General features: G+C 37.6%; 3 protein-coding genes and 2 long non-coding RNA genes across 5 annotated transcripts; 2 read left to right on the top strand and 3 right to left on the bottom strand.

Moving 5' to 3' along the window:
* Positions 1–1,764: 1,764 nt before the first annotated feature.
* Positions 1,765–5,362, bottom strand: LOC106179220 (uncharacterized). Its single transcript, XM_013562756.2, has 4 exons — positions 4,391–5,362; positions 3,863–4,079; positions 3,315–3,500; positions 1,765–2,878 (listed from the first exon to the last, which is right to left on the bottom strand). Exons 1-4 carry the CDS (start codon positions 4,805–4,807, stop codon positions 2,676–2,678), a joined length of 1,023 nt encoding a protein of 340 aa, XP_013418210.2. The 5' UTR covers positions 4,808–5,362; the 3' UTR covers positions 1,765–2,675.
* LOC147759609 (uncharacterized) lies at positions 5,342–11,655 on the top strand. Its single transcript, XR_015331362.1, has 4 exons — positions 5,342–5,506; positions 9,909–10,032; positions 10,401–10,538; positions 10,819–11,655. It is a non-coding gene; the product is annotated as an uncharacterized LOC147759609 (long non-coding RNA).
* Positions 6,493–14,901, bottom strand: LOC106159219 (uncharacterized). The gene is made up of 6 exons (XM_024075242.2): positions 14,490–14,901; positions 11,455–11,538; positions 11,157–11,247; positions 10,742–10,856; positions 9,163–9,298; positions 6,493–8,485 (listed from the first exon to the last, which is right to left on the bottom strand). Exons 1-6 carry the CDS (start codon positions 14,671–14,673, stop codon positions 7,761–7,763), a joined length of 1,335 nt encoding a protein of 444 aa, XP_023931010.2. The 5' UTR covers positions 14,674–14,901; the 3' UTR covers positions 6,493–7,760.
* Positions 14,902–15,979: 1,078 nt separating this feature from the next.
* On the bottom strand, positions 15,980–22,358 carry LOC106159228 (uncharacterized). Its single transcript, XM_086997362.1, has 6 exons — positions 22,164–22,358; positions 20,733–20,816; positions 20,070–20,160; positions 19,629–19,743; positions 19,218–19,353; positions 15,980–18,375 (listed from the first exon to the last, which is right to left on the bottom strand). The coding sequence occupies exons 1-6, from the start codon at positions 22,342–22,344 to the stop codon at positions 17,654–17,656; spliced, it is 1,329 nt and encodes a 442-aa protein (XP_086853488.1). The 5' UTR covers positions 22,345–22,358; the 3' UTR covers positions 15,980–17,653.
* LOC147759608 (uncharacterized) lies at positions 22,355–24,833 on the top strand. The gene is made up of 2 exons (XR_015331363.1): positions 22,355–23,536; positions 23,987–24,833. It is a non-coding gene; the product is annotated as an uncharacterized LOC147759608 (long non-coding RNA).
* Positions 24,834–25,794: the final 961 nt, after the last annotated feature.

The following is a 25,794-nucleotide window of genomic DNA, read 5'->3' as shown; positions in this document are numbered from 1 at the left end:
TGACATTTCCTGCATCTTTACAACATTGTTAGTTGATTATGTAGAAATGATGGTAAACTTGTTATCGTGTATTGTGTAATAAAGTGTCAAAAATGGAAATAAACTCATATCAGTCAGATTCAATCATTTACTATGTTCGGAATGTCAGAATGGAGGAAATTGGACATTTGACACAGTTCTATTGATATTTGTCCCATCTCATCAATTTTCTTAGTTGATAATATAAAAATGGCAGTAAACTGTTTATTTCATCTTATATTAAAAAAGTGTTAAAAATGGAAATAAACCCATTTCAGCACAGTGCTGTCTAGTTTACATTCTGGAATATTCAAGGTGTCACTTTGAAGTTCCATGGGCATGAAGACCTTTGCTAGTCACATTTTCTGAATATACATGATATTATTAAAAATTGATGATCATTATGCTGTTAAACATTATGTAATATTGCATCAAAATTTGAAAATAAACCTATTTTGGGCACTGCTCCCATGATGACCAATTAAGGAAAACCATGTCATTTACTGTTCTCAAACTTACAGAAAGAAACATGGGACTTAAATACAGCTTCAGTAGGCAATGCAATCTGTTTGGTAATTCTTTCTGCCGGTTAAACAGTTTTTTTGTGAAAGTTTAATTTTTCACATATTGGCATTTTCAAGGTGTGACTTTGAAGTTCCACAGGCTTGAAGACCCATGCTAGTCACATTTTCTGAAAATCCATGATACCTTTATTTTATTATTAAAAATTGATTGTCATTATGCTGTTAACCATTATGTAATATTGCATCAGAATAGAAGAACACACAATTTTGGGTGCTGCTGCCATGAAAACCATTATGGGAAAACCATTTTACTTATGATTGCCAAACTTTCAAAAAAGAAATACAGGACTAAAATGCAGCCTGAGTTGGAAAAGCAGTCTAATTGACTTCTTTTTCTGGAAGTTATACATTTTCAGAGTGTGAACTTGAACTCCTTTGGGGCTGAAGACTTACGCTTGTTACACATTTTACTTACATTGGAATTACCTGTTGAGCATAATTAAAATTTGATGTTGAATTTGCAGTTTAACATAATGTACTTTTGCATCAGAATTGACTGTACCCTATTTTGTTTTTTTCCTTCTTTTTGTCTGTACATTTGACAGCTTTGCTGCCTTGTTATGTTATAGCATACCCACGGGGTCAATCTGTTTAAAATGTAAAGATCTGACAAATGACACAGTTTAAGTCAGTATAAGGCTGCATTTAGAACGGTGGACTAACTAGTCCGAGGGTCAAATATGGCGACCCACCACAAAGTTTGCCGTCTAATCCGCTTATAGACACTGAATGGATTCCCCGTGGGAAGTATTCAAGTTGGTCGGCCATACTTGACCCTTGGACTAGTTAGTCCACTGTTTTGAATGCGGTCTCAGAAATGTTTACCCTAAAGCGCATACCTCCGCTGAGAGTTGTCATCAACTAATAATTATCATTAATGAATCAATGGGTCATCATCAAAACCTAATTACTTTTAAGATAGCCCATTCGTGGCCTATCCTGAACTTTTCATCAAAATCCACCCGTAACTTTTTGAGAAAGGCTGGTGACGAACAGACAAACGTAGGTGAAAACGTAACAAAAGTATAACTAAAACAGAATATAGGATCCTGACTTACAAATAAAACTTGCGACAGATATTGCTCATATGCAACGGGCAAACGTTTGGCTGTGTCGCTGGAAGTACTAAAAAGGGGTAAAATTGGATGTCTCCAAATTCAAGTTTACAAGTTTATCAAATTATTGCCGTTGATTTTCTGTAGTTAGAAAAAATTGTCAGAGAATTTGTGGTCGTGATTTCGACATAATGTCAGTGTGCTAGAGTAGATAGTAGCAAACGACACCTTCTTACACAATTTTTTTTAACTCTGTAGTAAAAAAACCGAACGGATAAATGAACCCATCAATAATTCCCAATGTCTATAATTGTAATTACAATTAGTCGGATAGTATTAAATTTTTTAATACACCAGAAATAATATGCATTCCCCTGTTTTTACATCTGCAAGCTCCCCGGAGAACATAATAATAATTTTCTCCGGGGAGCTTGAACTATCAACAATAAGTTACTATTCACCATTGTCATTGACATGTCTGCGTTGTCTGGAGTTGGGCCGCATTTAAAACCAAAGTTAATCCGCAGCCTAACAAATCCGCGGATCAATTTATGCCCTTACAGTGAATTTCAGCCCACAATCACTTAAAGGTACATACGAACCGAGCATCGGTGGAGCTTGGATTCCCAGTAACACATATAAACCACTTCTAGTAGTTTCTTATACGACTCGAATAAGTTTGACATGCGAAGGGATAAATTGAATAGATCACTCGATCAGCCGTAAAAGAGCTTAAGACTGCTCCTTTCTTCAAATTTTCGGCCAAATTTTTAACCTACATTCGTGCTCTGCTTTTCTGCCTCATTGACATACAGCATAGATTGCTGGCAGAAAAATCCATTCAAATATCATTTTCAGGTAAAAATTAAACAATGACTTTTGGTAATTCTCTTAGTTATACTACTTGAAACTATATGCTGGCATTTGGTTGGCTTTTGTGGCAAAAAGTTGACTTCATATGTATTTTTAAGACAGCACAGCGTGACATCTTAACACTCGCTCTTGTGTCTGTCCTTTCTTATTTCTTTTGCGTGGCGTTCGAACTTTCGTTTATGGGCACGGTGGTGTGCAGCTGCTGGCTGGTTTTCCTACGTTGTTTTATCTTGATCCTGATGAGGTACACAATGACAAGAACAACGACGATCCCGGTCAAAAAGATACTGATGTAAGTTTTAATCACTCCATACTCCGCCACCTCGACGTCTTGAGTGCAAGTTGTTGCTGAAAACATTGAATTAATTATGTTTTAAATATGCCAATAGGGGATTCATGGTGTGAGAAAGTTTGGAATTGATTAATATTATGATATTTTAGTATCATAATAGTTAAAAGTATTTCATACATTTTTTTTTTCAAATTTTGACTACTTGAACAAGAACGTTTATGCAAAAACCGTTTTAAAAAATCGCTATACACCTTTAAGAGTGCACCAACGGGGAAATTGAGTTTCATCGACTGAAATTATATAACCCATCAAGTGCCTATCAATTCAGTTATCTAAATAACTTAGGACTGTAATTAAAAGTTCTTGTGTGTCTTAAAATGTTTAGGTGGCTCTCTGGTCCGTCCCTTCTTATAATTAGCCTTCTTTTACTTAAAAAGATCAAACCAAACCTATGAAATCCGTCCCATTACTTTTATAGATATAGATATATACCTGGCCCTCCGCCGAAATGTTCGGTGTCGTTGTTATCATTGAAAGCGACCACTCTCAGATTGTCGACTGCTACCCTCGCCCCCTCTCCGTAATGAAGAAAACTCGGCAACACGCACTTGAAGAAGCTCCCTGGGGCGGTGCTGATTTTTGCGGAAACCCAAGTCAGATGAAGGGACACTGTTTCACCTGTAAGAAAAGATGAAATCTCAACTCGTGTAAATTAAGACACATACGAATTTATAATAATTATTAGAGATAAAAATGCGTTATTAAAAATAAACGTACACTTAGCATTGTGTAATGTCTTTCTTTGTCGAATGTTCGAACGCACTGTGGAATTGGCCAGCCGCTCAAAAGATCTTATTATTATTATTATTATTATTATTATTATAATATATATATATATATATATATATATATATATATATTTTTTTTTTTTTTTTTTTTTTTTTTTTTTTTTGGGGGGGGGGACAAAAGACACACACTAGCACACACACGCGCACACACACACACACTCGCACACAATGTGAAAAAAATTATGTACAAACCCTTGGCATTGTGAAATATCCCTCCTCGTCGAGTGTTATATCGCAATGTGGAATTGGCCAGCCGCACCCCATCGCTGCTGTTGGAGAAGATCAAAGTATAGTTGACGGCTTTGTTGAACATCAGGATTGTGATAAACTGTGCTTCGCTACCACACTCTCCTTCGGCTCGGGCACCGCTGTCCTCTGATAACAGGAATAGGGCTTTTCGGGTCAGGTTCTAGATAAGAAATATGGTCATATTCGACGAGTGATCGTTGTACAGTTGAACCATAGGCCTTATTCCGGCACCCCATTATTTTAGGAAATTGAAAAACACGAAAATAAGGGAAAGGAAGACAATATAGGCATATGTTTAAAAACATGGGAATAAAATAAATAGATCTAGACATATTTGAATAATACGTAGTATGCGGAAATGATACATGAAGACATCGATACAATACAATATTGCTTTACAACATTGGACATTTGGGTTTCAAATCCCGATATAACAAAGAAAAAAATTAAAAAGCAAAACAGACAACTTGCCTTTCTGTCGGTATATGGAAGCTCAAATAATGCATTTAACTGCAGTATGATACAATCCACGCCGCGCAATGTTACATCTTCACTCACAAAGGTTTTCGGCGGTGACCTTCCCCATATCATACCTACGGCGAGAGTTTTCGCCGGGGCATCGACCCCCATGGGCGCTGAGCCGCCAGGGGCAGTCCATTGTGATGGTTTGTCCACCGGACCAAGGTTCACATAAATGTCCTTACTGGTAGATGTCCCCAAAGAGTCAGCCTTCCGGAACTTACTGGAGGCGATGTAGCCGTTAAGTGTGCGTGCGGCAACTGACTGGGCATTGTTGTGTGATTCCACTTGGGAAAAACACAGCAAAGCCAATAGACACTGTACACAGCCTGTGGTTATCGTCATCTTACTCTTTAATATAATCACCATAGTGACAAACGGTTCTTAGCTCACGTTTCCATGAAAAGTACTCAGTACTGAAATCCTTATGGTGACCAGTTGCCATTCACAGCCTACTTTCAAAGTACCACCCTGGGTTTCAAAGGACAAGGGAAACTGACCTCTCCACTATCACCATGCCTCTGTCGTTCCCAGATACCATATACCAGTTTCATCAACACTCGATAACTCTATCCTATGGATAACATTATCCATTGGATGAAATTATTATCCTCTGGTTAGTTATCCTGTGGGTGAGGTAATATTTCCTAAATGCTAGATTCTTACTTTAGTTTTTGATGTTGATATCCAGTGGCTAAAATGGCAGTCCTCAGGACAACTGCCCAGAGAATAACAATTGTATCCAGTGGATAGTGTTATCCACAGGATAGTGCTTTCTAGTGTTAATAAAACTACGCCCATGCTGATAGAAGATAGGCGAGTTCCCAGTGTCCCCCGAAGCTCAGGGTGCGCAGCAGTGGCTCCCTCTACCGACCATGCGTTTAGCACCCTGAGTTTCTAAAGAACTTTTTTAAAATAATTACCATTGAGGGGTTCTAAATGTATCATACGAGAGCATTTTCCTTAACCGGTAGACAAATCTAGACCCCCGATCTGTTGTTCCGGTGTGGCAGGAATGGTAGTCCTAGCAATGGACATCCAGGCGCCTTATGATTCGTAGGCCTACAGGTGAGGGTTAGTCGGATTTTGGGGGTTAGTAGGCCTATATGGGACGAATGTCACATATACAAAGTGATGGGGAGCGGACTACTCTTCCTAGCGGAATATCATTCCTGACACCGGCGCCGCAATTTTCAGCGATGCAAGTCACGTTTCCTGTAGATAGCCTTCTTGTGGTCTGTAAATCATACCGCCTGCTGAGATGGGTTGCACCAAACTGTAACGACCCAACTATACTGGGAACACGACCGAATTTTCAGAGGACTCTCCTCTACCTAACAAACACCCATCAATTGGTAAATGCATATTAGGCTTTGTTAAGCATAGAACAAATAGGTTCTACATCTGAAACTCGGGGTGCTTTTGTGTGTGTGTGTGTGTGTGTGTGTGTGTGTGTGTGTAATATTTATGCTATACGATGCATGTCATTGCCACCATTATCGCCCACCTCAAACTGATATGATTTTCGGCGAATATGGAATTGTTTATCAGAGAGTGAAAATAGATAAATCAGATAAAGTCGATGATGTACAGGCAAATGCAACTGGCTGTGAATATAATAACTCGTAGGGGCTATCATGCATTGACCTGATACAAGTAAGAATATACGAGTTCCCAGTCAACATTAGAAATCAACGCAAGAATGGTAATGTCAGACATCCCCCCACCCCCTCCTTTAAAACTTTTCTATCTAGATAATCTTACGGGTGATTTTTTTTTTCTTTCTGGTTCCATTTGTTTGTTAAATCATCCCCAAAATATTAGACAAACGCCTCCAAACTCTCCAGGATTCATGCAACAAATCAGACTTGTAACCGATTAACTGCGTCTCCTTTATATCAGCTGTGCAATCATCAATAATGAATGGCGATGTTGTGTGAGGCTTTATGAAATGAAATGCACTATAAATCTAACATATTTTGTTGTTTTCACTTGAACAGCAGTTAACCAATGGCATATTCAGTGTCGATTTAGAAGAATATGAACATTATAACTTTGCCTGAATGCTTGAATTTATTAGCAGTGGAATTACAAGACAAAAAGAGGGCATCTCGCCTGCTAGATAAAGCACACAACTGAATTTACAAGTGGGAAATTTCTCTGAGTAGCATTTCTTCCTTTTAGTTGTCCATGTGAAGAAATGTAAAGAGGCTGCTGCGCCAACTGTGAAAATTGGTGAATGATAGCTCACGTGCAACCTTTTTTACATCATTAATATCATATATTTAAGTACCTGTTGTCAAAATTTAAGCACACCTGCATCTTTAACATTGTTCTGCGTCCGAAATGTACTGTATTTTTCCATGCCACTGTGGAAAATCGTGCTTTCAAAGACGACACTCCATTTACGGTATCCAAAAGCTCAAGTGTCTTTTTTTATATCGTTTTATACCTTATCTTGAATCTAAAAAAAAATATTACAAGTTCGTTTTTGATTCTGAACAGTCATTGCTGTGGAAATTGTTTCCATCCATAATTCCGTTGGTGCAGTTCTATTGGAAACCACTGTAAATTCAAAGCAACGCACACACACTCTTGCTAAAATGATGGAATATTTCAAAAATAAGAGACAATTTTTTGTTTCAAAGTATTATGTGAAATGACCGATAAACGTTCTTTAAGTAAAGAAAGTCAAAATTCCTCGAGGAGCGTACAACATGTGGGTTCAAGTTGCGGACCCTGTATAACACACCAGAGCAGAATGGCCGGCCAGTCACTGGCCTTCGCGGCTGCAAGTCAGTTTTGTCCAGCATATTAAAAGATTGGGAATGCCTCGTCCTTAAGCCTGAGGGTGACTTTGGTCACTTTTAGAGAATTTGACCTTCGGGGCGCGGGCGAGAAAAGGACATCGATGCATCCTCTTGGCGTCGGGATGCTCATCTCAGTCAGAGATGCATCAACAAACTAGTTGAGCTAGTATCTAGAGGAATAAATGGCGCCCTCCACGTTCACGACGGCAATACATTCTGAGATGAAATATTTGGTCTAAGTCTACTTTTGAATGACTCTCCAATGAATGTTTTTTCAACAATACAATTGCTCTTCCCTATTGATTGCCGATAATTTATTAAATATATAACTAATCGTCTTTAAGAACCCAAAGGGTTAAAAAATTCTCAAATATAATGTAACTTGAAGGAAGAAGATGCAATTACAGTGAACCACTTGCGACTGAGTTTTTACATATTTAAAACGAAGATGTAATGTTTTGTTGGGGATACTCCATCATTTTAAGCAAGGGTGTATTTTCGGGCAAACATTATTAAGGCGCCACAGTAAACAGACCGGTCGTCTGAAGCATAACGTTGTGGTTGTTCAACACCGGGAGTCCAAGCACGGTACCCTTCTCTGCGTACTTGATGATGTAATGGTTTATGTGGTCCACAACGTCTTGCGACGGTTCCGTGTAGTACCCAGCATCGCGAACGACCTGCAGCATGCCCGCGACAGCACCGGCGACGTGAGGTGCTGACATTGAGGTCCCACTTTTCAGGGTCGAACTGTAGTTGTTTCCGTGGTAAGCGGCCTTGATGTTCTCCCCTGGCGCGTAAATATCGACGCACGGTCCGATGTCACTAAATCCAGCCACGTAATCGTGTATCTGGGTGGCTCCAACCGTGAGGGCCCTGCCTACGCTTGCAGGGGATCTGGCACAAGCATCGCCCCCGAAGTTATTTCCAGCGCTGACTACTGTTGGGATGCCTGCATCGATTACCGCGTTCACAACGTTATTGAAAGACGGGCGTTTCGGACCACCGAGGGACATATTTATTACTGACAGACGCTTGTATAGTTGAACCTGTGTCTTTACCCAGTTTAGCCCTTCCAGGATCTCAGACTCCATACAACGGTAGTAGCTGCATACCTTGACGGGGATGAGGTTTACATCCTTGGCTACTCCATAGGTGGCGCCACCTAAGGTACTGGCCACATGGGTACCATGCCCCATATCGTCTCTACTATCGGCAAAAGAACCTGCGTGCCACCCTGAAATACAATTCACAGAACTTTGATGAGAAAAACCCTTTTTTCTGATTTCTGTCTAGTGCTTACTTCAAAACCCTGGCGCAAGAATCATTATCGATATCACACAAGAGGAAGCCAAGAACCATCCATCAATTGAACTATTCAAGAAACTGAACTAGAAAATAATTTATGAACGGATAGAATTTCAGAAAGCAACGTTAGTTTTTAAATCGTTAAATGAACTTTCACCATTTTAGGACTTACTGCATACTACAACCATAGACATTACTGGCAGAATCACTAGCTCAAGTAATAAAGGAAATCTCTATTTACCAATTGGTAGACATAAAGATATACTAACTAAAGGTCCAGATTAATAAAGATTTTTACTAACACATTCCTTTTTTGCTTTATTCTAATTACTATTACTATTTTGATTTGATTCAATTTATTTCAATATAATTTTAATTTGATTAATTCTTTTTTTTAACCCTTCAGAGGGCAATGTGTAAGATAAGTGTATACACTTAACAAGTTTTACCCTTTGTAAATAAAGATTATTATCATTATTTTTATTATTATTATTATTATCCTTACCCCCTCTCTCTCTCTGTGTCTCTCACACAGTTTTTCCCAACACACGTTTACTCTCTCTCTGTCTCTCTCTCTCTCTCTCATGCTCTCATAATGTCCTTTACCTGCAGACACTCTTCCCCCGAAGTCCACATGATCAGGGTTAATTCCGGTGTCAACGACGTAGGCGTCTGTCCCAGTGCCCACCCCCCAGGTAAAGAAAAGGTCATCATTCTTCTCGTAGTCTATTCTGTCTACACCCTATATAAAATAAAAGAAACGAAATATCAAAATTCATTTTTCATACTGCAACTCAGGAGTTTATGTCCGTTTGCTAACTTGCTATTAGTAGACAGGTTCTTCTCAACTCTTGATGAAAAAATTGCTTAACTCGGAGAGAAAGGTGTGATAACAATTTCAAACAAGATGGTGTCGATGGGTTGGCATCGCATATCCCCGCACTTCCCCACATCGTAAAAAGCTCACTTTCAGGGACGTCATTCCCTTCATGACAATGCATGAGTCCTGTTTGTAAAATAGTTGCAAATAATTTTCATAATAACACTATAAAACGTGTCGGTAAAATGCTTAATGTAAATCCACCCCCTTCCTAGCCCCCCCCCCCCCCCCCCCTCCGGAGTAGCCCCACATAAATTATGGCCATGGTCTATCAATCCCCAAAAAGCTTTTACTTCTTTACTCAAATGACCGAAGGAGTGGTAGCTGAAGTTACGATGTAGAATATTGAAATTGTCCAAACCCAGAGACACTGGAAAAACTCAGAAGCACACTAAAATTCCAAAGTACCATACATTCTTGATGATAATATATCATTTGCCTCAGTTTTAACTTCTTCATTCTAATGTTCTAGGAGTTGATACATTTAGCAGAAATTACAATGTGAAAAATAATTAGAATCAGTCAACCCCAAGGAAAGCCTAATCTCAAGGGACTCATGAAAAAAAAAACAATCCAAAACTGTCACCAACGGAGAGGTGAGTGATAAAGCCCCTGCAAGAATATGTGATATTGAGTTAAAGAAGTAATGAAGGAAGTGTAAATTCCACGTTTATCTTGAGCTACATTTCACGCAAGATGGTCGTTTGAAAAGTGTTCCAGATAACCAATGTAGAAAAAAGAGATGTCATGTGTGGCAATTTGTTGCATTCGTGAACAGAAATGTAGATTTACCTTTTTGTGCCAAAAGAAAGGTGTTGTCAAAGTGTCATTTGTGAATGTACTTGTGCATTCGATTTTGTTATTGAACTTTTTGACATCCTGTATTGAATTCCGTTTCTGCTTTCACTATTTTGCAATAAAATACCTTTAGCAATTGTTGAAAGTAATAATTATGATTTTTTAGGGTGAAATACATCAAAAAGAGTACAATTCTCGTGCTCCCAATGACCCCAGAGTTATGCAAGGATGGAAATTGAGGTTCTGATGAACAGATATATAGCTTGCAATCACCCATGTGAATGATCTTTTTTCCTTGGCGGAGGTCAGTGGTCTTATATCTTTTTTAAAGACACAACTTTGATAAAAATGGCCACTTGCTATCAGGAGAGAGACTGCAGAGCGTTCAGTGTAGCGAACAGTGTAGCGTACTCAGAAAAGAAGCCATGAAACATTATTTGTTATCTCATCGACACACTCACGCATAGAAACTGTAACATACACCTGCACAGACCCAGTGATATTTACCCATGTTAAACTGGCATCGAAAGGCCCTTCACGATGGTATGTATCTAACGACACTTTTGTATCTTCTTCAATTTCAGCAATGTGGTCAGTAAGTTTGCGAAGCTCTTGAAGGTCACTAGTGAAAATCAAAAGCACTTCAGCGACGATAATAAATGGCATAAGTCCGGACTAAATATGCATATTTGATATACATGTGAATTTTAAACATACATCTTAGAAAACTTGCACTACAGTACGGTACCTGCATAATGACAGTAGATAAAATTATTAATAAAATATAATTACAATTGTAAGAAATATAAGGTAAAAATCAAAATTCGAATGATGAATCTTATATCAAAATTAAACGATCGTTATTGTCTGAAGCAAAGTTCTTAATGGAAAAGGCATGAGTGAAAGAAAGAAATACCAATACCTGTCATTTATATCCTTAAGTATAACGTAGGTGATGCCCTCACTGATATCCAGTCTTTTTGGGGAGCCTCTTCCACCCAGGGTGCTGAGAACTGTAAGGAGTGCAAAACTGTACATTGTAACTGTAAAATGGGTACGTAAAATATATATCACATATGAGGGAAAGATACTTTTTAACCGATTTCCGGTGATAATGTATTAAACTATATAAGACTCCTGCTGTATTGGTATAAAACTTAATTAATTGCACTGAATTGTTTATATATATATATATATATATTTCAAGGTGGTACACCTACTTTGGTTGTAATCGCCACTAGGTTGCATTTTTACAATGTACTGATTGGGAACGACAGTATTTTCCGGAGCAAACATCAGCGGCACTGGAAATGCAAAGTGATATATATATGAATTTTCAGAGGACTCTCCTCCACCTATCTATCATACACCCATCAATTGGTAAATGCATATGAGGCTTTGTAATAGGTTCTACAACAGAAACTCGGGGTGCTTATATATACCTAGATCGTGTACCTAGATCAAATTTTACCCAGAATGGACCTTTTCTCGGAAAAGGGGTCTGGTCTTTCGACCCCTCCTGGCTACGGGCCTGTGCAATTAGATAGTAAATTGGTTTCCCAGGAGGGTTACTTGAGCAATCACTATAATTCAATTATACTTATGATAAAGACGACTTCCAGAAAGCGCGCTCAGTGGCTTCTGGACAAATGGTGATAATTTGAACCGATTGAACAAGGTCAATTGTACAGAACCATTTCTTAATATAATTTTTAACACTTTTTAAACAAAATCCATCTCCGTCAACACAAAAATAAGAACACTGAAACCCTATGTGTGGTCAGCACTCTTGTATGATTGTGAATGCTGGAATATCTCGAACAAAACTAAGAAGAAACCGGAAGCTATCGGAATGTGGTAACTACGAAGATATGTTGAGAATATCCTGGACAGAAAAGATATCCTGGACAGAAAGGATATCCTGGAGAGAAAGGATATCCTGGACAGAAAAGACGGAGTAGAAAAACTGGTACTCTGTGGAAAAATTGAAAAAAGAAGAATTAGAGGAAGACAAAGAACATCATACATTGATAGGCTTGATGCCTACGCAACGAATCAACAACTGTACAATAACGAGCTCATCCAATCGACTGAAAATAGAGTTAACTGGAGGACCGAGATCGTTGATGCCTTCACCTGGCCTGACACTTGATGATGATGATAATGAATGAAAAATATGGCTTCTAATTTTATTGAGAAACCTTGTGGGACTATACTCACGCTTATTAACTTGACCTGCAAACTGATTATAAAATTATAAGAGGCAGTTTTAACCGACCTACTTAGCTAAAATAAATTAAATTACATTCATGTCACATAGCATTACTAAATTAAATATTTTTAATACTTGTTATGAAATTGGTAAGTTTGACAGTTGGTTATTCAATGAAGGGCTGGACAAATGAAAAATTCATTTCAGGCATTAAATTTCCATTATGACAGAAATATGATATGAAATATTAGCAACACATGCAATGCACTATAAATATGATGAATCTCTGATAAACAATTTCTTACTTCCGTACCAAAAAAGTGTCATATATATCACATTAATATTCATTGTTATAAGGGTACATATAGACTTAAGTTCAATAGTACTTTTCGTGATTATTGGGCAACCGGCCATAGTGTAAATTGGGGAGGTGAGTAGCAGTGTGTTGACCTTTCTAGCGTGACCAGTGAAATGTTTCAACACCTCTTATGATTTTATAAAAAAATTTGGTTTCCAAGACAGGGGGTAGAATTTTGAATACACAGTTGACAGGAGAGAGTTTTGGCTCGCAAAATTACCAGAAGATAGGCTTTTTTCATAAGAACCATTCAGAGAGCCAGACAACTTCAAAACCATACGGGCACATGGGCAAGATTGCCAGGTTCTGGTCGCCAACCGAAGAAAAACACCCAGAAAAAGAGAACGCTATCACATTTTGGGTCTAGAGAATATTTCATGACATGAAAGGCAAAAATAGGCTTAAACACGCGTTAACTATCTATGGATAAAAATGTACAAATCAACGCACTTCCATACATAGTTAAGGGAAGCTCACTACACCCTACTGACAGTAAAATAAGCATTAGATAAACTATTTTCCGCTCGTGGTCCAGATATTGTATCAGAAATGTCAAACTATCATGGAATAAATTTTCGGTCAGCAACAGAAAACCCTGTTTCCTATTGCACCAAGTACTAGGATAAGATGAAACTTTCTGACAATTTATCTGGGGAACATACATTGCATAGTATTTGCCATGAAGTAAAGTCCACTGAGTAACAGTTTAAATATTTATAAAACAATCTTACGTCATATATAATTTACCCTGACTGAACGCAATATAAAAATTAAAAATAAATCACATACGTTAACCAGAACATACGTTACAATTTAGGCTCCTTGCCTAATGTAAAGACATTAAAAATTAAATCAAAATTGAGACAGTCGTGGATTTTTGTTATATATATATATATATATATATATATATATATATATATATATATATATATATATATAAGGAAAACAAGTTGTTCAATACATATACTACGTGGCAAACAACACACGTGGCCTTACGGTTCCAAAGATCTTCTACCGACCTGAAAACTAACGCAGTTCTCCTCGTGTATACACGGTGTGATGGGGCAAAAACACAAAAGATGTTTCGCTTTTTGAATAACACCACAGATACATTCCAGACCGTCTAAAGGGACTCGGGCCCAGCAGCCCTACTGCCGTTCCGAGTTGCAACGATTCTTTTCAACTCCTTTAACTTTATTGTGCGTATCCCAGACTGTTAAATCTGGATTAATCTCTCTATAAAACACAGCCTTACAACTTTGTCACAGAGACATCCTTTCTTTATGGTTCAATAAGTCAACTTCCACGTAGGCGAGTTTTTTTTTTTCGGAAACTCCTCGATTTAATTCACACAAATATAACTTTTGTAACAGGAACAACGAGATGATGAGAAATATACCAGACAGAGGGGAACCTTACATTTCTCAAGTATGACAGATTTTGTCGTAGTTTGAATGAGACTAGAAACAATACCAAGCAATTTCAAAGGGGGAATTCTTTTTTTTTTTTTTTTTTGAAAAAGTGAACCTTTTACCATGAAACCTTCGTGTACCCATATCAAATTTTATCCACAGCGGACCTTTTATCCGACAAAAGAGTGGTTCGTTTGGCCGCCCCCCCCCCCTTTCACTACATACCTGAGTGAGATACAAGTTTCATTTCAGTATCAAATCTTTTATACTTACCGTTGCCCTCCTCCTCGAAGAGTAGTCCGTCCTGCCTTATCGCCGTATAAATTTCATCGATGGTATCTCTTTTCATGTTCTTCGGATTTTTTCCCAGCTTTTCCTCAGTTTCATTGGCGCACACCATCTCTGACGCGATGAGCGAAAGAAGCACGAAGGCGAAAAGCAAAGGCAATTTCATCATTGCAGTTCTTCACCCAAAATGTCAGTTCCACGTTTGTAGGCCTTGAGAAATGTATTTTATCTTCACAAGTAACGTCCCGTGGATCACTTCTCTTACCAATCTCGAGATACGAAAGAGCCCGATTATGTCACAGCTAGGGAAACAGCGACTTAAGTAATTTTCTTCAATGTCACCTTGGTGATCTAACCACGAAGAAAAATTTGTTGTCAGTGCATTAAATAAATAATACGCGCTTGGGCGTTTAATGATATTGTATACGTACAAATGCACAAAATATATAAGAACATGACAGTTGGTAACAATACAAAAAAATTTAGCTGAAATATGAGAACTACATTATAAGAACTTTCTGGTGTAAATTTCCTTAATGGACAGAGAAGAATTTCATCAGCTGTGTTGTGTCATAAGAATGAAGAAATTTTTCTTTAGTCAACAGCTTAATATTGAAAAAGTTTTTTCATCCATTATTTCGATATCTAGGAGAATGTCTTCATCAGGTAATGAGGCTATCCTGGTGGTGAGACAATGAGAAAATGAGGCTATTAAGGTGGTGAGAATAGAGGCCATTCACATATATAGCCTCATTCCTCAGATGTAGTGATGGGGAGCGGACTAGCTTCCTAGCGTTCCGATAGGTTCTACATCTGAAACTCCGTGTGTGTGTGTGTGTGTGTGTGTGTGTGTGTGTGTATTCATGCTTAACGGTGCATTTCATTGCCAACATTATCGCCCACCTCAAACTGATATGATTTTCGGCGAATATGGAATTGTTTATCAGAGAGTGATAATAGATAATTCAGATAATGTCGATGATGTACAGGCAAATGCAACTGGCTCTAAATATAATAACTAGTAGGGGCTACCATGCATGGACCTGATACAAGTAAGAATATACGTGCTCCCAGTCAACATCAGAAATCAACGTAAGAATGGTAATGTCAGACATCACCCCCACCTTTAAGACTTTTCTATCTCGATAATCCTACGGGTGATTTTTTCTCTTTCAGGTTCCATGTCTTTTTTTTTTTTTTTAGTTTTAAATCAACCCCCAAAATATTGGACAAACGCCGGCAAACTCTCTAGGATTCATGACGCAATATGCCACAAAACAGACTTCTAGCCGATTAACAGCGTCTCCGTTTAATCAGCTGTGCAACCATTAATAATGAATGGCGATGTTGTGTGAGGCTTTATGAAATGAAATGCACTATAAATATAACATATTTTGTGGTTTTCACTTGAACAGCAGTTAACAAATGGCAAATTCAGTGTCGATTTAGAGGAATATGAACATTATAACTTTGCGTGAATGCTTGAATTTATTAGCAGTTGAATAAAAAGACAAAAGCAAAGATAGCATCTCGCCTGCTAGATAGAGCACACATTTGAATTTGCAAGAGGAAAATTTCTCTGAGTAGCATTTCTATCTTTTAGTTGTCCATGTGAAGATGTGTTAATGCAAACAGGCTGCTGCGCTAACTGTGGAAATTCGTGTATGATAGATCACGTGCAACCATTTTACATCATTAATATCATATATTTAAATACCTGTTGTCAAAAGTTAAGCACACCTGCATCTTTAACATTGTACTGCGTCCGAAATGTACCGCATTTTTTCCATGCAACTGTGGAAAATCGTGGTTTCAAAGACGACACTCCACTTACGGTATTCAAAAGCTCAGAAGTGTCTTTTTTTATCTCGTTTTATACCTTATCTTGAATCTAAAAAAAATATTACAAGTTCGTTTTTGATTCTGAACAGTCATTGCTGTGGAAATTGTTTCCATCCATAATTCCGTTGGCAAAGTTCTATTGGGAACTGCTGTAAATTCAAAGCAACACACACACACACACGCTTGCTAAAATGATGGAATATTTCGGAAATTAGAGACAATTTTTGTTTCAGAGTACTGTGTGAGTTGACCGAAAAAGTATTGTGTGAAAATTGTCACAAAATTTCGATGTGCCTGGCTGTAAAAATGACCGAAAAACGTTCTTAAAGTCAAGGAAGTCAAAATTTCTAAAGGAGCATACAACATATGGGTTCGAGTTGTGGACCCCGTATAACAGATCTGAGCAGAATGGCGGGGCAGTCACAAGTGTTTGCGGCCGAAAGTCAATTTTGTTCAGCATAAACGAAGATTGACAATGCCTCGCCCTTAAGCCTGAAGGGGATCTTGGTCAATTTTTGATGATTTGGCGTACTTGGCGCGAGCAAAAGGAAAATGATGCGTCCTTTTGTAGTCGGGGTGCTAATCTCAGCTGGCGACTCATCAACAAACAAGTTGAGCTGGTATCTAGAGGTATAAATGGCGCCCTCCATGTTTAAGACGGCAGCATTCTGAGACGAAATATTCGGTATAAGGTAAAAAAAATTGCAAAGTTGGTATCAATTCTGTGAGAAAATGCACTCATGGCCACTAGACAATCATTCAGCAATCATTCAACAAGGTGTACTGTTTTTAGCCAACTCAGTTCATGCCAAAAAGTCCAATTGGCGTGCTGTGTTGAAAAAATGACTGTACTTATGGCAAAATGAACCCACAATTTCTAACAGTTAAAATGCACCAGAATGCAGTATTATACAAACAGTTTTTAAAAAAATTCCACACCGTGGCAGGGGGACACCCCCTCCCACAACCTCCTCCCTTGGGGGCTTCGCCCCCTCGTGTCCGCTTACTGCCGCCCGCCCTGGCATTTTGCTCAGGCTACGACCCTGCTCTCCAATCCATGTTTCTTTTCAACAATACAGTTGCTTTTCCCTATTAATTGCCGATAATTTACTAAATATATAGCTAATTGCCATTAAGAACGGAAAGGGATAAAAAAAATTATCAAATATAATGTAAATTGAAGGAAGAAGATGAAATTACAGTGAACCACTTGCGACTTAGTTTTAACATATTTAAAACGAAGAAGTAATGTTTTGTTTGAGATACTCCATCATTTTTAGCAAGGGCGTATTTTCAGGCACGCCTGATTAAGTCTGCACAGTATACAGACCGGAGACCTGAAGCATAAAGTTGTTGTTGTTCAACCCTGGGAGTCCAAGGACGGTACCCTTCTCCGCGTACTTGATTATGTAACGGTTAATCTTGTCCACAACGTCTTGCGACGGTTCCGTGTAGTACCCAGCATCGCGAACGACCTGCAGCATACCCGCGACTGCACCGGCGACGTGAGGTGCGGACATTGAGGTCCCACTTTTCAGGGTCGAACCGTGGTTGTTTCCATAGTAAGCGGCCTTGATGTTCTCCCCTGGAGCGTAAATATCGACGCACGGTCCGATGTCACTAAATCCAGCCACGAAATCACCTATCCGGGTGGCTCCAACCGTGAGGGCCCTGCCTACGCTCGCAGGGGATCTGGCACATGCATCGCCCCCGTAGCTATTTCCAGCGCTGACTACCGTTGGGATGCCTGCATCGATTACCGCGTTCACAACGTTGTTGAAGGACGGGCGTTTTGGACCACTAAGGGACATATTTATTACTGACAGACGCTTGTATAGTAGTACCTGTGTCTTTACCCAGTTTAGCCCATCCAGGATCTCCGATTCTGTACAAGAGTGGCTGCATACCTTGACGGGGATGAGGTTCACCTCCTTGGCTACTCCATAGGTGGCGCCACCTAAGGTACTGGCCACATGGGTGCCGTGCCCCATGTAGTCTCTACTATCGGCAAATGAACCTGCGTGCCACCCTGAAATACAATTCACAGAACTTTGGTGAGAAAAGCCATCTTCTGATTTCTGTCTTGTGCATATTTCAAAAACGTGGTGCAAGAATCATTCTCGATATCACACAAGGGGAAGCCAAGAACTATCCATCAAATAAACTATTCAAGAAACTAAACTGGCAAAAATTTTATGAACGGATAGAATTTCAGAAACCAACACTAGTTTTTAAAATCTTTACATGGACTTTCACCAAAATATATTGGGGACATACTGCGTACTACAACCTTGGAAACACTACAGGCAGAATCCCAAGATCAAGTAATAAGGGAGTCTCTATTTACCAATTGGTAGACATAAAGATATACTAACTAAATGTCCAATATGGACTTCGATTAAAATATATAACTGCATTAACTCTGAAATTAGACACTTCAAAGTCTCGGATACTTTCAAAAATCGTTTTTTAAACTTAATAAGTATAAACATAAAATTTATGTTTGATTATTAAAATAATCAAACATAAATTTCATGTATATACTTATTAAGTTATATAGCTTTTAGATTTTTACTAACATAATGTTTTTGTTTGTTTGCTTGCTTTATTCGTATTACTATTATTATTTAATTTGTTTCAGTTTTATTACAATATTCATTTGATTAGATTAATATATTTCTTTTATTCATTTACACAATATTTTATTTTAACCCCTCAGAGGGCCATGTGTAAGATAAGTATATACACTAAACATGTTTTACCCTCTTTAAAAACCTTAATTATTATTATACACACCAACACCACCAAATCTCTCTCACATCTCTCTCTCTCTCTCTCTCTCTCATGTTCTTCCAGTTAAATTTCCTTTACCTGCCGACACTCTTCCCCCGAAGTCCATATGATCAGGGTTAATTCCGGTGTCAACGACGTAGGCGTCTATCCCGTTGCCCACCCCCCAGGTAAAGAAAAGGTCATCATTCTTCTCGTAGTCTATTCTGTCTACACCCTGCATAAAATAAAAGAAACGAAATATCCAAAAATTAATTTATTTATTAGAGTAGATGTTGTTACTCACCGACCGCAGGTTGACCGTAAGCTAAGTTTTTTAGAAAAAAGGCTAACTTTGAATGTCGGAATTCATTAACCATTGGTAAGTATGGGGAAAGTTGTCGGTTACCCCTGGAAAATCAGTATTTTGGCCAACACGAACAGTTGTTATCTCTTTAACGCGCACACGCTAGAAACTGTAACATACGCCTGCACAGACCCAGTGATATTTACCCATGTTAAACTGGCATCGAAAGGCCCTTCACGATGGTAACTATCTAACGACACTTTTGTATCTTCTTCAATTTCTTCAATGTGATCAGTAAGCTTGCGAAGCTTTTGGAGGTCACTAGTGAAGATTTGAAGTACTTCAGCAACGATAATAAATGACATCGGTCCGGACAAAGTGTGCATATTTGAAATACATGTAAATCTGTGTAGAATTTCTTCACAAAAGTTGAATTTCAACCATACATCTCAGAAAACTTGAACTACAGTATGGTGCCTGCATAACGATATTGGATAAAATGATTAATAAAATATTACTAAAACTGTAAGGAATGTAAGGTAAAAATCAAAAATCGATTAATCTTACATCAAAATCAAACGCCCGTTACAGTCTGAAGCAGAGTTCTTCGTGGAAAAGGCATGAGTGAAAGAATAAAATACCAATACCTGTCATTTATATCCTTAAGTATAACGTAGACGATGCCCTCACTGATATCCAGTCTTTTTGGGGAGCCTCTACCACCCAGGATGGTAAGAACTGTAAGGAGTGCAAAACTGTTAATTGTAACTGTAAAATGGGTACGTAGAATGTATATTACATGTGAAACAAGATACTTTTTACAGATGCATACGACGTCAATGTTTTGCCACAAAAGTTGACCAAATGCCAGCATATAGTTTCAAATAGTACAACTAAGAGAATTACTAAAGACATTGTTTAATATTATCCGAAAAATGATATTTGAACAAAATTTTCTGCTAGCTTTCTATGCCGTATATAAACGGGGTAGATAAATAGGTCACATAAGTAGGTTAAATTTACGACCAAAAAATTAAAGAAAGGAGCAGTCTAAAGCTCTTTTATGGTTGATAGAGTGATTTATTCAGTTAATCCCTTGGTATGTCGAATTTATTTAAGCCGTACAAGAATCTAGTAGAAGTATATGCGTCACTGGGAATCCACGCTCCACCGATGCTTGGTTCATAAGTACCTTAGACCGATTCACGATGGTAATGTATTAAACGATATTAGACTCCTGCCACACGGGCATAAAACTGAATTAATCGTAATGAATTGATTTTTTTAACAATTGAAAGTGGTGTACCTACTTTGGTTGTAATCGCCACTAGGTCGCATTTTTACAATGTACTGGTTGGGAACGACAGCGTCTTCTGGAGCAAACATCAGCGGTACTGGAAACGCAAAATAATTGATATGATATAAGGTCATGTTTTGCTTTCTAAAGGTCAATTAAGAGTATCCTCATGTACTATCGAGTACTTACCCCTTCATTTAATTCTATTTTTAAATATCTTTACATATACAGTTACATAGTACCGGGTACATTGGCTTTCCGGCCAGGAGGGTTCCTGAACAATCACTTTAATTCAATTATACTTATGCTAAAGTCGACTCCCAGAAGGAGTGCTCAATGGCTTCTGGGCAAAGGGTGTTAACTTGAACTGATTGAACAAGGTGAATGGTATAGAACAGGACTGTTTCTTTATATAATTTTAACACTTTTTAATTAAAATATGGCTTCTCATTTAATTGAGAAACCTTGTGTCACTCTCCCCTCGCTTTTTGAACTTGCCCCGCAAACTGATTATAAAAGTATTCGTTCTGAAGACACTTATAACCTACCTACTCAGCTAAAATAAAATAAATTACATTCATGGCACATAAAGTTAACTAATTAAAGATTCTTTTAAACTTTTGGATGTCATGAAATTGATAAATTTAGAAGTTACTTATTCAGTGAAAGGCTGGGCAAACTAAAAAATTGTTCTTTGATAACATAAGGAAAACAAGCCGTTTACTGCAAATACTACGCATGGACTTGCTGTTCCAAAGATGTTCTACCGACCTGAAATCTAACGCAAAATTCTCGTGTATACAGTGTGATGGGACAAAAACACAAAAAATGTTTCGCTTTTTGAACAACACCACAGATACATTCCCAATTCTCTAAAGGGACCAGCGGCCCTTCTCTACTGCCAAGTCATGCGATGACAATCTGTACCGAGTTGCAACGATATTTTTTCAACTCCTTTAACTTTATTGTGCGTATCCAAGACTGTTAAATCTGGATTAATCTCTCTATAAACCACAGCCTTACAACTTTGTCACAGAGACATCCTTTACCTTATGGTTCAAAAAGTCAACTTCCACGTAGGCGAGTTTTTTTTTTTTTTTTTCGGAAACTCCTCGATTTAATAGACACAAATATGACTTTTGCAACAGGAACAACAACGATGATGAGAAATATGCCAGACAGAGGGGAACCTTACATTTCTCCAGTATGACAGATTTTGTCGTAGTGTGAATGAGACTACAAATAATACCAAGCAATTTCAAAGGGCTGAAATCTTTTTTTTTTTTTTATTCAAGTGGACCTTTTACCATGAATCTTTTACCACGAACCAAACAGCGGACCTTTTATCCGGCAAAAGGGGGGTTCGTTTGACCGCCCCCCTCCCCCTTCACTACAGAACTGTGAGATACAGGTTTCATTTATTTATCAAACCTTTTATACTTACCGTTGCCCTCCTCCTCGAGGAGTAGTCCGTTCAGCCTCATCTCCATATAAATTTCATTGATGCTATCTCTTTTCATGTTCTTCGGATTTTTCCCCAGCTTTTCCTCATTGTCATTGGCATACACCGTCTCTGACGCGATGAGCGTACAAAGCACGAAGGCAAAAGGCAAAGAAAATTTCATGATTGCAGTTCTTAAGTGTGTGTCCACGAGAAAACCAGACCAAATGTAGAAAATGCGGCAAGGCGGGGGTGAACGGATTTACACCATATTTGGTGTGTTTGAACTTTTATATGAACAATATCTGAGGCTGCAATATTTCCTGAAAAAAATCCCTACCTACAGAGATATGGGCAGTCACAATTTGGGGGGTTAATCAACCAAAAATTAATCTGAAAAACAGGGTTATATTGATTGGCCTTACAGTTTATACAGGTGTCACTTAATGATTTAGTTTGGTGATATGTTATAACCTAAAGATAGGGGATTAAAATGATATACATTTTTTTCACCCTCTTTGTTTCCATGGTAACAAACTAAACGTTTTTCTCAGAGCTACGAACCACATGCTTTGAACACCCCCCTTCTATTTTTGACAATATCTTCATATTCACAGGTCTTTGGGGTAAAGCGTGTTCAGGACTAACAGATAACTCATTAATCTATTTATACATGAAATCAAAACTTACTGCTGTTCTACAACTTGTCCGTTGTAAGAGATAGAACATTACCTAATTTCTTCATTTTTCGTAAATATATCTGGACACATATATCGGTGCACTCAACTTCAGCTATCTCTTTCAAGTCAACAAATGGTTTAAAACACTGTCAGTTGAGCTTTATATCTTCATTTTACTTATTCTAATTTTTTTCTGGTTAAAACAAGCATCTAACACATTTTAAAATCATGTGAAACTAATGTACTAACGACAGAACAACACAGCGTGATTATCCAACATGGCGGAAAGCGTTTCTTTGCAAATCTTCCTCACCGAAGTCGTATATCATGTGGTTTATACTGTGTCTACAGATATGAAAAAACATGTAGTGTATTGAAAAACTGCAACAGAGATATTAACAGTCGTCTTTGTCGCGTTTACGTGAAGCAAAACAGCGTGAGTTACGAAAGCAAACTGATTCTTGTCAGGTGTGGACTCTTTTGTCTCCGATGACCGCAATTGGACATTTTCAAGTATCTTTGGGAGAATGAATGGGTTACACCATGTGACCAGCATAGGGATATGGGCTTGGTTTGTGCTGGAAACCATCCACACAGGGAAAAACGAGCCTATAACGAAATATGTCATGGGATTAACTTGCAGATGTCAGTGTAGACAAAAAGCCATTTGAATATTACTGGTGCCACTTGGTTCAGGTAAGAAACGGGTTTGTTTGTATTTTAATACAGGCTAAAAGCCAGAAAAAAGGTCACTCAGAAAAATGATCTAGGTGCAATTTTTTAATGGTAAACGGTCCATTTTTTTCTTTTTTTTTTTTTTCTTAAAGAAAAATGCCCCCTTTCAAATAATGAAATTTCATGCAGCCTAAGGACCTGTGATAATTCTATCTTTTAAGATTTGTGTAGGTATTTAGGTTGGTTTAAGGGTATTTGGGTAAAATAAATTTAAGGGTAACAATTGGAATTAGATTGAAGTTAGGGCTGGTCTTGGCAAAATTGCTAGTCTCATCATAATTTATATTCGAAACCATGTCTTACCTATAAAACATTGACACATGGGATAATAATTTATTTTTCATCAACGTATCAATTAACTTTGAGATAAGTGTTTTCATGTGTCTATAGTAAGCTATATTTATATTTCAGGCACATTTGAGAGGTTTTATTTGACACACAGTGATCTTATGGTCAGCAAAAGAGTCCAAAGCCTTGCAGAAACTGAAACTAGTGTGGAAATGATGGATGTTGTAGAAAGGCATGTATGTAAATGAAAGCCACAATATAACAAATGCTGAGGAGATGCATGTGTCCTTAGTTTCTGCAGATGGAGTGGAGGGGTGCGCTTTTGCTGCCATTTTCTACATCCAGCTAGACAGACATTTTCCAAACCTGCGTGGACTGGAGTGTCCAATTACAACAATTTGGCTTTCTTGATTCCTACAACATGAGAAAAGGTGTCTCTCTTCCTTGAGCAGTTTTAATATGAGTGATACTGATGTTAAAGTTAATTTGGGTTTTTCTGTGGCAAATGTACCAACTGGGACTATACCTAGAGAACTCTAAACTATATTCAAATAAAGTAAAGGAGTTTTTACTGAAGGAGTTTAGAAGGGCACAAGAAACAGGCCAGCAGAACCTAGCATTTGTGAGCATGAAGATGAGATTGAAATGTCAGTAAGGAGGGTTACAGACTATTCAGGAAGAAAAAATCGGCAGTTATTTTTGAATGTATTATAAACTTTGATGTTATGAGCTGTAATGTTTGATATAAAACTGTTAAGATGTTTCATAACACCAGGATATATTTTGCAGTTGTGTTAGTTTTGCTTTTTGAATGGAATTATCTTGTTTTGCTAGACCTTACATTATGATATAGGTTGTAATGATCACAACTAATGTTGCACTGCTTTGCATGTATTGCTGTATTATAATTTTGTGATTTTTTTATTATTTGTAATTATTCATCTGAGACAAAAATAAACTAATTTGAATATTTTTTAGTTACTGTTTGCTCATAAATAGTCACCAAAAAGTGGTGTGGATGATTAAAAAAAACTTTTGAAAATTAAAAAAAAGATTTGTTCTGGCTTTGATCTCATAAATACTATAAGGCATATCCGGATCTCTAAATGATAAATATTGCACCAAAAAGAAATCTTCACTAAACTAAGATTTTAATTTGTATTCACCAAATTGATGATATATATATATATATATATATATATATATATATATATATAATCATGTAAACTCTCAAGTTAATTGCCAGTGCTTATCCAAAGTAATAGAATCTAAGATTTATTTCCTCTTTACTTTTTGTCCATACAAATGAAAAAGTCCATATATGACAATTTACAAAAATGAAGCCCAATGACCTTGACCTATGACCCACTGACCTGATATTCATTAGAACACATCCACTTTCCATGCTCACCAGCCCTATTAATTTAGTAACAACATTGTAGAGCAAAATGTTTTAATAAATTAATCAAACCCATTGTCTACATAGACTTGAATGAATCCACCACGATTTTTTGCCTTAAAAATGGCCAACTTTGGGGGTATTTTTCAGTACCTGTTTTAATACAGCAGTAACTTTTGAAACTTGATTTGGAGTGATCCATATCTGCCTAAAATATTCATGCAGTTTTATAGCTGTAAACCCTGTGAAGATGGAGATATATGCAATTAAAGATGGTAGTGTCAAAATTGGACTTTGGGGGGAGGGGTGTTATAAATGGGTGTGGCTCGCCCAAGCAGGGTCTTATCTGAATTCTACATATATCTGTGGCAAGCCAAATGATTGTTTTCAATGTTTGTAAGGTCTAATATTTTTTAGTTTTCTCCATTTTTGTTTAATTTACACAAAATTTATCATTATTTTTCCAAGGTAAAAATGGAGTCTCAAAGAGGCCACATAAGCCATGACTTATAATAGGCTATAATTCTCTGAA

Source organism: Lingula anatina, chromosome 10 (assembly GCF_051362555.1).
Source record: "Lingula anatina isolate TDL-2025a chromosome 10, LinAna3.0, whole genome shotgun sequence".
NCBI lineage: Eukaryota > Metazoa > Brachiopoda > Lingulata > Lingulida > Lingulidae > Lingula > Lingula anatina.
Note: the sequence above shows the minus strand (reverse complement) of the source record. Positions and strands in the feature narration are given on the sequence as shown.